Here is a 16,987-nt window from a genome sequence, read left to right as displayed (position 1 = left end):
ATATCTATATATATATATCTATATATATATATATATATATATATATATATATATATATATATATCTATGGATCTACTTCAGTAGATTGAAATTTTACAAGTGCGAACCACATATGGCTGAGACTATATGTTCGAACTCGCAGAAGTTTGAACACTGAAATAAAAAGACATAAAACAAAAAAACACAAAACTAAACATCTATAGCAGGGGAGCTATGCCCCCCTGCACCCCCCACACCCCCTTACTTAAATATATCAACTCCGAGATCGCACTTCATTGCGGAAATGGGAAATCTTCCCTTTTTGCTCTGTACTGAAATCTCCATTCAGTCCGATTGAACATTTACAAGTTCGAACATATGGTCTCGGCCATATGTGGTTTGAACTTGTAAACATTTGATCGACTGAAGGGGACCTATATATATATATATATATATATATATATATATATATATATATATATATATATATATATATATATATTTATATATGTGTGTGTGTGTGTGTGTGTAGACTGAATCCAAAAATACTGAAAACTTAAAATACTGACAGATGGAGTTTGCCCTTTCTTTAGTCTTGTGCGATCTTGGAATTGGGACTTGCCACCTGCATTAAAAATGTTTTCAGTATTTTGAGTTTTCATTATTTTGTGATTCAGTCTTTTGGTTTGTCAGTCTTCTGAAGTAGACCCATATATATATATATATATATATATATATATATATATATATATATATATATATATATATATATATATATATATATGTATAAAGATATAGATCTGGGTCTACTATACATGATCGAAATCCCAAAAAGCCGACTTTCATATGGCCTAGATCATATGATCAAATTTTGGAATTTCGAACATAGTATAAAAAAAAATAAAAAGCAAAAATGTACCTACACGTTGCTAGCAGTGGGGCAAACCCCCCCTGCACCACCTGTGGGGGCCTGCGCCCTCCACACCCCCTGCAAATTAAATATATTAACTCAAAGATTGCACTACAGTGCAGAAGATGGAAATCTTCCCATTCCGCACTATATGGAGATGTCCGTAATGAATTTTTGAAATTTCAAAAGTCGATCATATGGTCTCGGCCATATGACAGTCGACTTTTTGGGATTTCAATTATCTGTAGGGGACCCATATATATATGTGTATATAGATATATATATATATATATATATATATATATATATATATATATATATATATATATATATATATATATATATATATATATATATATATATATATGTATATATGTATGTACATATGAATGCGTGTGTTTGTGTGTACTGATACTAACTGAAACACCCAAACGTCAACAGTCAAAACATTATCAGCATTAATGTCAACACAATACTATGCATATGCCTTGCAATAAACTTGGTGCATGCAAAATAGTAATCTCAAAAAAAAAAAAATTAAAACACTCTTTTTTTTGCTGTGGCACCTCATACACAACCTCATAATTATACATACAAACTGCAAGCTTGGACAATATTGAGGCAGGGGCATATTCTCCGACCCCAAGAATTGTGCAGTCTTGCACACCTATCGACAATCTGCTTAGTCATCCAAATTGTGTCATGTGAACACATTTCAACAAAACATGGTTTGAGCATCATGCAGCTCTTCCGTATATATTTATATATATATATATATATATATATATATATATATATATATATATATATATATATATATATATATATATATATATATATATATATACAGGAGACCGGGATACCTCGCCGGGTGTGTGGAGGACGCCTATAATCCTAGCATCCTGGGAGGCTTAGGTTGTTGGATCGAATCAAATTGTGGGTGAGAGACCATACTTCCTGGAAAAGGGGAAAAGAAGTAACCCCCAAAGGAAACAAATGTGAGATGGATATATCTATATCTATATCTATATGTCTATATCTATATCCGGTGCAGTGGTGCAGTAGTAGCATTGTCACCTCACAGCAAAAGGTTCTCCAGTTCGATTCTCAGCTGGGGTACCTTCTCTGTGGAGTCTGCATGTCCTCCCTGCATCTGTGTGGGTTTCCTCCGGGTGCTCTGGTTTCCTCCCAAGTTACAAAGACATATGTCTGGAGCGTTTTCCCCAGGCCTCCGCTGAAAATTGGCTTTGTTCTAAGTCGGACTTTCCCGGTAAACAAATGTTAAATAAATAAATAAATAATAGTACAAAAAAACAGGAGTACAAAGCGACAGAACAGGATCCACATAGAAGTGAAAACTGCCTGTTTTGTACTTTGGCTCAGCCTGGTGAAGTGTATACTGCTTGCTGTGCGTTTTGGTTCAGTACGGAGATCATTCTATGTGGATCCTGTTCTGTTGCTTTGTACTCCTGGTTTTTTGTACTATTGTTTTTGTATTTTTATACAGGAGTTCTCACATTTGGGTAGCAGTTTTTGATTTATTAAATAAATAAATAAAAATAAATAAATATCCGTATATATCTATATCCATATCTATGTGTGTGTGTGTGTGTGTGTGTGTGTGTGTGTGTGTGTGTATATATATATATATATATATATATATATTTTTTTTTTTTTCTCTTCAACAAGTGCATATTGTAAAAATGTATAGATATATTTCCCTTCACTAGCACATACTCTAAAAATGTATAGATAGCTATAGATGTAGATATTGATATAGATATAGATTCAAATACAGATGTGAGTGTATTCATACATGCACACACATTTTTATAGAGGTCACTTCCTTGAAGCTGCTGTGTTTTAACAAATTTGGTGTACGTGATACCTATATACTACATACAATGTGCACTTTTACTACTTTTCCTTCACCTGCAATCAGAATCTTGTTGCCGACAAATACTTATTTCTAACTACTTGGTTGATCCTCTCAACATATCATGTTGTTGTAGTTTTGGCTACCATTTTTAGTTGTTCCTGGTATGGATATATACTTGGAATATTTTACAGAATGTAGGAAAAAATGTGTCACTTTAAAATAAAACTCCATCCACCTAAACCGCTATGTTGTGAGTTTGATATATGTGAGCCTAAAGAATGTTTCAGAATTTTTAGAGGTTATGATATTTATTTAATTTTAATTGCCTTTACATGATTCTGCTGCATATTTATCAGATGAAATGTTGACAAGACAATGTCTTCCGTAGAAATACAGCAGTGTTTATATTTTTTAGAAGGAACATTGTTTATAAAAGTGACATTTTTTTCTAGGTTTGTTCATGCGCCTACTGAGTATCAACCTTTCCTCTAATGGGACAGAACAGGTGGAATATCACCTGGGACCAAGGCAATAGCTGCGTAGAGGAGGCTGTCATTCATGCAACCAGTAGGGGACACCATCACCCCTGCAATGTTAGGGCATTTGTAGTGGCATCACTCCACTTCTGGTTGAGGGAAATGTGCAGTCCAAGTCACAGCAGAGGCCTACAATGCCTTCCCCGTGTGAATGCACATTTCCAGTCACAGGCATTGTGACGGCTTGATGAGTCTAACGACCACCCTTAGGCTGCACATTTACATCCCCACCCTTACTCTGAGAGATTGTGGCAATGTTCAGTATCAAATTCAGGTTGCCTGGGTCATACTCGGTGCTCTCTCTTTCTCTCTCTTTCTGTGCCCAGCAGACCTAAAAGTGTTAACAAATAAACATTCCAGTGAAGCAGTTGACACATCTTAGAATGATATATAAACGGTTTGTTGTAGTTATGTTATATAGTAAAATGTATTTATTATTTCCTGGTATAAGCATATTTGCTTGCTAGATAAGATACAAAGTACAATACATGTGCCTATTTCACATAACGAATCTGCCTTTCCCTCATTTTTTTTAGAATATCATTACTAATTACATTTAATGGGAGTGCACTGAAACCAAAAAAATTAGATGAAAAATAAAATAATCGTGATCATCAGTGCATTGAATGTCTAACTGCTAAAAGTGACCATAGCTGACTAAGTGAAACATACCAAGCGCTGTAAGTTACATGTTTTGTGCAGAGATATAAAATAACAATAATGATGAAAAACAAGTTTAAATTGACTCTAAATCATCTTATCATACTCGTATGTAAGGTTTTTACCACTTCCTGTAGATGTTTGACCCCTCGTTCTCCTTACTATAAAAAGTTAAAGTTTAACTAATATTTTGACCTTTTGATAGTATATATACTAATTATCGCTGAGCCCCCTATTATTCCTAAAATGCCACTGCTGCTTGTGAATGTTACATTTTAAAGCGTGCTATAACACTAACTTTCTGAGAGCTACTTTGTAAAACATTCATTTTTGCTGTTCTTAATCAGGTGTAGTAAAACTGCTCAAGACTTCATAATCTGCTTTATATGTGGCACAATTAATTTATATGCTACATTATTAGAATTCATGTTTTTCTCCTTTAAATACACTGCTAAATAACAATTGCACCATGGAATGCCAGCAACTCTAACTCCAGTAATCTATGCACAAGTGATATACAATTAAGTAATTATATTTGATTCAAATAAATAAAAGCAACTGTAAAGCGAAACACAACTCCAAATACCATTCAGTAAAATGCATAAAAAACGTTTTATTCACAGGTTAGCACTTTCACCATGAATGTGGCTTCTTCAGACCATTAACATATGCTAACAAGAACAATATAATACAATTAAATACTCACATAAAACGCTTAGTAATTTCAAACATCTGATCATTTAGCTGCGCGTATGCACGTAAAGCAGATGACGTCAGCTATAAGATAATTTAAAGCCATATTTCATCATTCAAGTAAATTATCTACAAACCTTTTCTATACATTAAACATTGTATTAGCAGCTCAACATGTCCAAAAATTGTGATACATCTACATAAACTTACAATGTTTAATGTATAGAAAATTGCTCTTGTTAGCTTATGTTAATGGTCTGAAGAAGCCACATTCGTGGTGAAAGCGCTAACCTGTGAATAAAACATTTTTTATCCATTTTACTGAATGGTATTTGGAGTTCAGCTTCGTTTTACCGTTGCTTTTATTTATTTGACTGTTTGTTGGCTACAACGGTATTGGTTTACCTGCTGGATATTACTTTATTTTCTTTTGGATAATTATATTTGATTGCTTTGTAAAACTAACCAATAGCATTTCCATGAAAAGTATACACAATGATGTCCAAGTATGAGTGTATTTATGTATCAGCACGTGCATTTGTGAGTTTATATGTATTATTGTTTAACCATCTACTAAATGCACAGCTTTGTAGTCTGGTGGTAACTTTTTAAAATGTATGAAGTAGTATTTCATACATTGCGACTTTCTTCCATTATGTTTCTATGCAGAATTGTATCACATTTTAATGTTAACATTAGTAGAGTACTATGTAAAGACTACTGAATGAACTCTGAAATGAGTGTTTGAACAAAAAGTTGTGTGGCATAGTGTTGAGATGTGTGCTTGCTTGTTGTATTTATGTTTTACTTCTAACGGCACCCTCCTAAAACGTCTTCCATTCATGCAGCAGAACCACATAGCAGGGAGGATGAGGGGGAAAACGATTTAGTGAGATCCTCACATCTGTGGTATTCCATGCATCTGTCAGTAGGCAGGTGAGATAACACTACCATGTGTGCACTTTACTCATATTAAAGTTTATATGCATGTGCATGAAAACATGTATTTATCCTGCAGGATTTCTGATACACAGCAGAAGGCTCCGGCTAAGGAATGTGGAGATGCCACGAAGAAGAGGGACCAAAATATAAACATTTCTAAAAAACAGGCTGCAAAAAATCTAAAATCTGAGACCCTGGAGAATAAAGTTAGTACATGTCCTCAACAGCGTAAAGAAGAAGAGAAGTCCTCTAATAAAAACAGGACTAAAATTATTCAAGAACAAAAAATCACAAAGCAAGACTGTGTAATGGATTCTGAAAGACCATCAAAATTATTTTCTGCAAAGCAAAACTCTGTAAAGGGAAGCACTTCATTTTCAGAACAGACGCTTGAACAACAACAGTACCAAAGTGGTATGGAGAATAAGACAGAAAGAGACAGAAAAGGGGCTGAATGTACAGTGAAAGAATCGGAACAAAAGACAGCACTTCAGAATGACATAATTCTGAAACCAAATGACCTAAAAGAAAAAGAGACAGAAACTACAGAGCCATCCATGAGAGAACCTGTAGATGGGACTTCAGTGGCCGAAACCAATACAGAACCTGAGAAACAGAGTTTAGTTGTAGTAGGTAAGCAAGCCGTTATATTAAAACAATTTCTTTGCAAACTGTCTTTTTTATATAATTGTGCCAGAATAACTGTCCATTACAATGTGTAGCAGTGGGTGAGTGAAAATGGAATTTTATTTCATTCTTGTCCTTGTTAAACTAGTACTCTATCAACAGGTTAATATCCAATTACCAACAGTTTCTTAACCTGAGCACCTTAGTGCATGGACATCACCTAATGTATGTGACTGTCTCTACAGAGTAATGATGGTATTTAGCAAGAAGTTCATATCACAACAGCAGAAAATGTTACAGAACATCAAGCAGCATTTAATAATAATTTGGGGCCTGAATAAGATTAGGTGAGGTACTTAAATACACAAACAAATACGAAAAGGCTTAGCATGTCTACCCCAACTGGCAAACATGTAGGGTTTTTTATTACTGATATATGTATCTTATAATTATTTTAAAGAAAATAATAGAATCTGTAGACAACTTCATTTTCTTCTGTAACTTATCAGCTTCTCCTGTTAAGCAGTTGCCCTTTGGAGTTGTAGTTAACCACATAAAGTGAAAAATGAAGTCATGGCTAAAGGCTTTTTATATACAAAAATTAAGTCTCTCCTTTTCCTTTGATATTTGACCCATAAACAGATTGTGTACATTTAACCTTTCATTATAATGTAACAAAAAAAAAAAAACTATTTCATTAACTTGTTTACTATGGTATCTTTGAATTACCTAGAGTCTTAGAATGTACTTTTCCTTTTTATCTGGGATACTAGAGGTGGAATCCATTCTTACCATAAGCCATACTGATGATTTGTACAGAGATAATAGCTTCTATCTTTTGCTAGAGGTTTAATTATTTGAAGACTGATCCTCCCATCTCATTTGCTTCTTTACACATTTCCATAATAAGGGTTTCAAAAGAAAAGATGCATTATATTCAGTCACATGCCAAGATCTTCCTAAGGTATTAACTCACTCAGTCTTTTGTGCATTTAAGTAGCATATAGTTCAATGAGCAAATGTTTTAGTTTATGAAAGGGTAAATCTATGTTTTTAAAAGCTAGAACTCTAATACAGAGACCTCTGAAGTTCCTTGAAGTGGAGGTTTTTCTAGCTTCAAATTCTTTCCTCCTATCAAACACAATTAACCAAATATTAAAGGACATATGCAGTATGTCTACATAATTTTCTCATATCACCAGCAAGGTGTGTCTTTTTTTTTCTTAATACAGTTTGTTTGGTATAAGAAGCCATATGTGATATATTTTAATCTGTTGGTCCCATGTATATGTCGGTTTTATTATATTATAACATCTGTTCCAGTCTTGTTTTGTCAGCTTTTATATGTTTAGTAATTGCCCATCCTTTGTCCTTTTCCTCGTTTGTTTCTGTTAAGTCTGCATATATTAACCCACCTCATCTTCTCTTTGTTATCATATCTTACTTTCCCACAGGATGTCTCTGTATTTGCCCTCATTTTGTATTACGCTAGCTCATATTACCCTTGTTTTGTATTACCCTAGCTCATATTACCCTCGTTTTGTATTACCCTAGCTCATATTACCCTACTTTTGTATTACTCTAGCTCATATTACCCTCGTTTTGTATTACCCTAGCTCATATTACCCTTGTTTTGTATTACCTAAGCTCATATTACCCTCATTTTGTATTACCCTAGCTCATATTACCCTTGTTTTGATTTACCCAAGCTCATATTACCCTCGTTTTGTATTAGCCTAGCTCATATTACCCTCGTTTTGTATTACCCTAGCTCATATTACCCTTCTTTTGTATTACTCTAGCTCATATTACCCTCGTTTTGTATTACCCTAGCTCATATTACCCTTGTTTTGTATTACCTAAGCTCATATTACCCTCATTTTGTATTACCCTAGCTCATATTACCCTTGTTTTGATTTACCCAAGCTCATATTACCCTCGTTTTGTATTAGCCTAGCTCATATTAGCCTCATTTTGTATTACCCTAGCTCATATTACCCTTGTTTTGATTTACCCAAGCTCATATTACCCTCGTTTTGTATTAGCCTAGCTCATATTAGCCTTGTTTTGTATTACCCTAGCTCATATTACCCTCATTTTGTATTACCCTAGCTCATATTACCCTTGTTTTGTATTACCCAAGCTCATATTACCCTCGTTTTGTATTACCCAAGCTCATATTACCCTCGTTTTGTATTACCAAAGCTCATATTACCCTTGTTTTGTATTACCCAAGCTCATATTACCCTTGTTTTGTATTACCCAAGCTCATATTACCCTCGTTTTGTATTACCAAAGCTCATATTACCCTTGTTTTGTATTACCCAAGCTCATATTACCCTCATTTTGTATTACCCTAGCTCATATTACCCTCGTTTTGTATTACCCAAGCTCATATTACCCTCAATTTGTATTACCCTAGATCATATTACCCTCGTTTTGTATTACCCTAGCTCATATTACCCTCATTTTGTATTACCCAAGCTCATATTACCCTCGTTTTGTATTACCCTAGCTCATATTACCCTCTTTTTATATTACCCTAGCCCATATTACCCTTGTTTTGTATTACCCTAGCTCATATTACCCTCGTTTTGTATTACCCTAGCTCATATTACCCTCGTTTTGTATTACCCTAGCTCATATTACCCTTGTTTTGTACTACCCTAGCTCATATTACCCTCATTTTGCATTACCCTAGCTCATATTACCCTCATTTTGTATTATCCTAGCTCATATTACCCTCGTTTTGTATTTCCCTAGCTCATATTACCCTCATTTTGTATCACCCTAGCTCATATTACCCTTGTTTTATAGGTTCATAGGTTCATACTAGGCTATCTGCCCTAGGGCATTTATAAGCCTAGCCAGAGTATGTTTGGCTTTCGCCACCCATTTTAAATTAATTTTGCTATGCCCCTTTTTGAGGTTAGTATACTGTGCCTCTGTCTAACAGTGACACAGAAGTGATACCCGGGGTAAACCTACGATCTCCCATCCACTCATCAAGATTCCTCTTGAAGAGAGTCAATGAGGGAGTCTGCCTAACCTGGAGTGGGATTTTATTCCAGAGTGAAGGGAGCCTCTGGGTTATGAATCTGTCCCTCCAGCATGTCCTATTTATTTCAGTGCTGAGGTTCAAGTCTCTCGAGCGCGTAGCTCAATGGGATTTGGATTTTCTGAGGTGCAGCATGTCCATTAATTCCAGGTTGGACATGGCTTTATATGCCTCTGAGCAGGCGGTATGCCACTGAGTAGAGCTGGAGTTTCTTTAACCGGGCAGCATATGGCATCTGTTTGAGCCCTTTGATCCTCTTGGTGAGGTAATTTTGGGGTCTTTCCAGTTGCTGCAGGTGTCTGGTAAGGTACATCCCAAAAGGGGCATTGTACTCAATTATGGGCCTGATGAGGGATGAGTAAAGAGGCACGATGACCCCCCCCTGATCTAGATGTGAATCCCTTCATGATTAGGTGGGCTATATAAAATGTTTTTCTAACCACTTTGGCCACGTGGTTGTCAAATGAGAGAGTGCTATCAACTTGGGTCCCCAGGTCCCTAATTACGTCTTCTGTACTTAATGGATTACCACCTATGTGGTAATTTGTGGGCACTTTGTTTTTTCCAAAGGGGATGACTATACACTTTTTTGCATTTAGCTTGAGGCCATGGCTCTGGCACCAGTTGTCTGTTTCTATGAGGCCCTTTTGGAGGATGCTTATGTCAGCTGGAGAGTCGATTATGGTGCCCAGTTTGCAGTCATCTGTGAACTTGGTCAGCCACAGTCCTTCCGTGTTGGCCTGTACCTCCGAGAAATATATAACGAACAAGAGAGGTCCCAGGACTGAGCCTTGTGGGACGCCACTTGTAACTGGTTTGGAGTCTGACATGGCTCCAGCAATTCTAACCATGCAAGTTCTGTCCTTGAGCCAGTTTGCAACCCATCTAGTGACATAGAGGTTTATATTTAAGCTGGTGAGCTTATCTATAATGCCCGAGTGAGGTATTGTATCGAAGGGTTTTGCGAGGTCCAGGTAGGCTGTAAGGACCACCTTCCCCTCGTCAATGGCCTTGGTGACTGTTTCAAAGAAATCAACCAGGTTTAAGAGGCAGGATCTGCCCTTAACAAAGCCAAACTGGGTAGGATCCAGTGTCTGTAGTCCCCAATATTTTTATTTATGAGGTCCATGATGATCCTTTCCATAGCCTTGCAGACCAAGCTAGTCAGGCTTATGGGGTGATAGTTTCCAGGATCCGTTGAGGCACCACCTTTCCGGAGAGGGACCACTGTTGCTGTACGCCACTCTTTGGGTACATATCCTGTAATAAGGCTGAGATTGAACAGTAGTTTTATGTTTGGATTTAGCTCTTCTTGGAGTTCATGTAGGACGCAGCCCGGGACACTGTCTGGTCCCATTAATGCTGTGTTTTTTGCTTTGGAGAGGGCGGCTCTTACCTGAGCATCTGAGATGTCAGGGGGGCAGCACTCTGCTGGGATAGATATTTGCCCTTTTGGTGGGGAGGGGGAGGAGAAGTTTGCGTTGGAACCTGTCAGTTAGGATGTTGGCAATGTCTGTGGGTTCAGTGTATTTTTTGTCATTTTGGACTAATTCTGAGCATATCTGGGAATTCCCACCCAGGTTCCTAACATAACTAAAGAAAGCCTTGTGATTATCCTTAGTATCCTGTGCAATTTTTCTCTCGAAGCTGGCCTTAGATGATTTTATGAGTGCCCGTAGATTTTTGCTAATACTGATCAGAGATGCCTTCCCTTTTTGGGATTTTTCTCTATCATGTAGTAGCTTCCTCCTTCTATTGTATAGTTTGTTTATGCTGGGGTCCACCAGACAGGACGTCTGCCTTTGGAGGATTGGGTCTTGGTTTTATTTGGGACTGCATGATCCATGCATTCCTGAAGGTGTTCATAGAATGCATTTATAAAGGATTCTGCGGTCTGGGCCGTATTTTCCACAGGCCCGGGGGCTTTGAAGGATTCCACCTCAGTTTTGAGAAGTGTGAAATTTACTTTAGAAAAGTTTTTCACTGTGGTTTTCTGGGCAGGGGTTGGGGTCAGGATGTGAATATCCAGTGAGATTAGTTTATGGTCTGATCTTACCAGTGAGGGATACACTTCTGGTCTGGAGCATAGAGTCCCCATGTTGGTGATGATCAGGTCCAGTATGTTTTCCCATCTTGTGGGAGTGGTAACAAGTTGTTCCATAGCATTTGAGTTTATAAATTCTAGGAACCTTTGGGCTAGGGTGTTGGAGCTAGAGTAATGCTCCCAGTCTATGTTTGGGTAGTTGAAGTCGCCCAATATAATGGTATTTGGAGAGACCTTCATATTTTCCAGTGCTCTCAGGAAGGCCGAATGGGGTTCCTGGGTTTGGGAGGGTGGTCTGTAGCAGGCTATAAACTGGAAGGCAGTTTTACCCACTGTTAGTTGCACATGGATAGTCTCTGATGCTTCGTGCTGTGCCACCAACCTGGAGGTGTGGGTATCTTTGATGAATATTGATACTCCCCCTCCTTTTGTGGTTCGGTCCAGGTTTTGGGGCCGAAAAGCATGGTGTGAGGTATAACCTGGTAGTGTTGGGGTGCTCTCGGGAGCCTTGTACCAGGTTTCTGTTACTGCACAGATATTGGTGTTCTCCATGCTAAGGAAAGTTTCGAGTGCATGCATCTTGAGGTTTAGACTTCTGGCGTTGAGTAGCATTACTCTTAGTTTCTTATCCCTTGTGATACCTATGGAGGTGGGTTTGTCTTTTGAGCCTTGCCTAAAAAAGGCACTATGGGGGTAGCTAGAGCCTTTGCCAATATCCGAAAGCCCAGGGGTGACAGGTGCAAGCCGTCCCTAGCGAAGCATCGTGGCTTGTCGAGCATGTCATCCCAGGCTGACAGGCATTGGATCCCCTTTGAATGACACCAATACTTAAGCCAAATTGTTGAAATTGATCATCTTGTCTTCATATTGTGGCATCATTCTTGGTGAGGGTAAGATGCTACTCAAGGTCAGGGTCATACCGGCCTGGGCTACATGCTCTGAGAGCTCCTCTATGTCTCTTTTCATGTAGTCCAGGGAGGTACGTCTCAGGTCATTCACACCAGCATGGACAATGACTGAGTCATATTTGTACTTGCCTTGGAGTGACCTGAGTGCTTGTGTTATGTGGCGGATCCTAGCGCCCGACAGGCAGCTCACCGTGACCTTCTCCTTGTTCAGCCTGGTGAGCGGGACGTCAGTGTGCCTGACGATAGAGTCAACTATTACAAGTGTATCAGGTGTGTTGTTTAGCCTTAAGGGCTGTGACTGTTTGGCACACTGGCTTTGTGAGCTATGTGTTGCACATGTTTTGTTTTGAGGTAGCGGTTGCTTGGGTGTCTGTTTTGGAGGTCTCTGCTGCTTAGGCAGATTTTTATTTAGAGCCTCCGAGTATGTTTTTGTATGTTTATGTGTTTGGTTTGCTGTCATGGTAGGTCTATGTGAGACTGGAATTGTAGTGAATGTGGTTTCCTTCTCCTCCTGACTGGTTACACCAGTACTGAGTTGAGAGAGCTTAGCCTCCAGTATGGCTATATGGTTGCATCTCTCACATGTGTTGGAATTTGTTGGGAGGAGGAGAGGGTTGTCTGTGTACGTGAGGCAGTTGTAACATTGCCTCAAGATTCCCAGATTCACCAGCTGGACCGGAGAGGTGATTGCCAGCTGACCTTTGGACATGCTAGAATAGTATTGGGAATTCCTTTATAATTGAAAAAAAGGGCCAATGGGGAACAAGGTACTCAAGGGGAGTTTGTGCGGGTGTAGTGCTTTTCATTTTTTAGTGCTGACTTATATAATTGCTTTAGTGAGCAAGTGCCAGGTAACTTAAATGCAATGTGTTACAGGTAACTTAAATGCAAAAACGACAAACAGTAACTTTCTTTCAAGTGAAACAAGGAAATAAGTACAGTAAGCAATGCAGATATCACTAGGGATCCACAGAAGCGCTGAAAAGCCGCGTTTTAGGTGGAATTAGTGTTTCAGGGAAATAACAAGCAAACAAACAACAAGCATACAAACAAAGTTAGATTCAGCAGGCCTGGATCTAGTCTATGCTACAGCAAACAAGGTGTACCAATTTCAGTAAGAAACAGTTCAAATATGCAGGCACTATAAGCCTTTAACCAGAAATTCCCAGCTCAGAAGGGCAGAGTCCAGACTCTCCTCCCACAAGAGTGCAGACCGCGAACCTTCTTAGTGTAAAATAACTGGCCTGAAGCCCAGGTGCTTAAACCAGAACTAATACACTTTTAGAATAACAGACACTGAGCCCTCAATCAGAAGTTCCCAACTTAGAAGGATGTAAGCTACCTGTCCTGCCACCACAGTGCAGGCCACAAACCTTCCTAATGTAAAACAACTGGTCTGAAGCCCAAGTGCTTAATCCAAAAGACTTAGAATGATATTAGCTACACTTTAATCAAGTTACTACCAAGCAGTAATAACTACAACTGAATACTTTAAAGAATGCCTGGATTAGTGCTCAAGTTATACAAACAAAGCTAGATTCAGCAGGCCTGGATCTAGTCTATGCTACAGCAAACAAAGTGTACCAATTTCAGTAAGAAGCAGTTCAAATATGCAGGCACTATAAGCCTTTAACCAGAAATTCCCAGCTCAGAAGGGCAGAGTCCAGCCTCTCCTCCCACAAGAGTGCAAACCACGAACCCTCTTAATGTAAAATAACTGTCCTGAAGCCCAAGTGCTTAAACCAGAATTAATACACTTTTAGAATAACAGACACTGAGCCCTCAATCAGCAGTTCCCAACTTAGAAGGATGTAAGCTACCTGTTCTGCCATTACAGTGCAGACCGCAAACCTTCTTAATGTAAAACAACTGGTCTGAAGTCCAAGTGCTTAAACTAAAAGGCTTAGAATGAGTTACACCAAGCAGTAATAAATACAACTGAGTACTTTTAAGATAACGCAAAAGCAAAATAAAGTAGGAAGAAGCACAAATACAGTAAAAGCAGATAAAATTTATTTATTTATTTATTTATTTATTTATTTAGTTTGAGTGAGCAAATGAGATGGGCCCAGGAGTTACAGGACAGAAACAAGTGCAAATGCAGGCCTTCAAATCAGAAAGTTGAGAGAGATGGAAGACCGCCCGAACGGCCAATAATTACAAATTCTGGGCCAGAACCACTCCTTATGTGGTAGACAGGTTACCTAATGCTTACCACTCCCACTGATAAACTAGAAGTCTTCCCTCCAACACAGAAAGGCGTGGGGGGCTCAGAAGCTTACAAACAGTCCTGGATACAGCAAATCTGTATCTGGAACACTAATTATAGGAAAGGTAGGAAACAGGCTTGCAATTTTTTTTTTTTCAGAAAAGTAGCAAAAACAGTAGTAAAAACAATTCACATGCAGTGCAAGCTGGCACACTTGAGTATGTAGCAATATTAGTCCACACGCAGTTTGAAAAAATGTAATTAAATTAAAAAGGACTAAAAGCAAGTGCAGAAAGGGTTTATTAGGTAGAATGCGGTAAAGAGATGGGACTGGGGGGTTTTGTATTACCCTAGCTCGTATTACCCTCATTTTGTATTACCCTAGCTCATATTACCCTCGTTTCGTATTACCCTAGCTCATATTACCCTTGTTTTGCATTACCCTAGCTCATATTACCCTCGTTTTGTATTACCCTAGCTCATATTACCCTCGTTTTGTATTACCCTAGCTCATATTACCCTTGTTTTGTATTACCCTAGCTCGTATTACCCTCATTTTGTATTACCCTAGCTCATATTACCCTCGTTTTGTATTACCCTAGCTCATATTACCCTTGTTTTGTATTACCCTAGGTCATATTACCCTCGTTTTGTATTACCCTAGCTCATATTACCCTTGTTTTGTATTACCCTAGCTTGTATTACCCTCATTTTGTATTACCCTAGCTCATATTACCCTTGTTTTGTATTACCCTAGCTCATATTACCCTCGTTTTGTATTACCCTAGCTCGTATTACCCTCATTTTGTATTACCCTAGCTCATATTACCATTGTTTTGTATTACCCTAGCTCATATTACCCTCATTTTGTATTACCCTAGCTCATATTACCCTCATTTTGTATTACCCTAGCTCATATTACCCTCATTTTGTATTACCCTAGCTCATATTACCCTTGTTTTGTATTACCCTAGCTCATATTACCCTCATTTTGTATTGCCTTAGCTCATATTTCCCTTGTTTTGTATTACCCTAGCTTGTATTACCCTCATTTTGTATTACCCTAGCTCATATTACCCTCATTTTGTATTACCCTAGCTCATTACCCTTGTTTTGTATTACCCTAGCTCATATTACCCTTGTTTTGTATTACCCTAGCTCATATTACCCTCATTTTGTATTACCCTAGCTCATTACCCTTGTTTTGTATTACCCTAGCTCATATTACCCTCATTTTGTATTACCCTAGCTCATATTACCCTAATTTTGTATTACCCTAGCTCATTACCCTTGTTTTGTATTACCCTAGCTCATATTACCCTTGTTTTGTATTACCCTAGCTCATATTACCCTCATTTTGTATTACCCTAGCTCATATTACCCTCATTTTGTATTACCCTAGCTCATATTACCCTCATTTTGTATTACCCTAGCTCATATTACCCTTGTTTTGTATTACCCTAGCTCATATTACCCTCATTTTGTATTGCCCTAGCTCATATTTCCCTTGTTTTGTATTACCCTGGCTTGTATTACCCTCATTTTGTATTATCCTAGCTCATATTACCCTCATTTTGTATTACCCTAGCTCATTACCCTTGTTTTGTATTACCCTAGCTCATATTACCCTTGTTTTGTATTACCCTAGCTCATATTACCCTCATTTTGTATTACCCTAGCTCATTACCCTTGTTTTGTATTACCCTAGCTCATATTACCCTCATTTTGTATTACCCTAGCTCATATTACCCTAATTTTGTATTACCCTAGCTCATTACCCTTGTTTTGTATTACCCTAGCTCATATTACCCTTCTTTTGTATTACCCTAGCTCATATTACCCTCATTTTGTATTACCCTAGCTCATTACCCTTGTTTTGTATTACCCTAGCTCTTATTACCCTCAATTTGTATTACCCTAGCTCATATTACCCTCATTTTGTATTACCCTAGCTCATATTACCCTCATTTTGTATTACCCTAGCTCATATTACCCTGTTTTATCACTGCTAATTTTCAGTCCTGTAATCCTGCTTCCTCTTGCTTTTCCTTACCATTGACAATTTGTCTGACGGTGTGTTCCAATACTCACGGTCATTATTTGTCCGAATGTTTATGGGCAGTATTAAAAGCAGCAGCATACTTGTGGTGTACTCATCATTCTGCTATTTTCATACTTCTCAAGTGCTTGACTGAATTTGTCTTATACTGAGATGTGTTACTTCTAAGCAGTTTGCCTTACCTTTATAAATATAAATAGGAATAATGACTGTATTTTACCAGTTAATTTGTACAGATCCCACAGTCAGACTTTAGCTCTATTTATCTCAAACTGGATTTACAGTCTGTAAGTGTAAGTCCTTTAGCTCTCTGCTACTAATCACATCATAGTCAATGGAGGTACTAGTCTTCAGATGTTTACATATTACCATCTGTTTGTCTCTGGTAGTCACAGCAAACTGGTCATCCTCTAGTTATATATCAATGTGTGCAAGTGAAACAGGAGATTTTCATTATGAAAGATCAAATAAATGTTTAGAATA

The 16,987-nt window shown here is 37.9% G+C and overlaps 1 protein-coding gene across 1 annotated transcript in view; it reads left to right on the top strand.

Annotated features, from left to right (window-relative positions):
* The window catches only part of MYLK3 (myosin light chain kinase 3), a 391,843-nt gene that overhangs the window by 43,057 nt on the left and 331,799 nt on the right, over positions 1-16,987 (top strand). Inside the window, exon 4 of the mRNA XM_044081894.1 lies at positions 5,676-6,232. Within this exon, the coding sequence (XP_043937829.1) occupies positions 5,676-6,232 (557 nt within the window). The remainder of the gene's footprint in view (positions 1-5,675; positions 6,233-16,987) is intronic.

The sequence above is a fragment of the Protopterus annectens genome, chromosome 8.part1, assembly GCF_019279795.1.
Source record: "Protopterus annectens isolate FY-2018-M chromosome 8.part1, PAN1.0, whole genome shotgun sequence".
NCBI lineage: Eukaryota > Metazoa > Chordata > Ceratodontiformes > Protopteridae > Protopterus > Protopterus annectens.
Note: the sequence above shows the minus strand (reverse complement) of the source record. Positions and strands in the feature narration are given on the sequence as shown.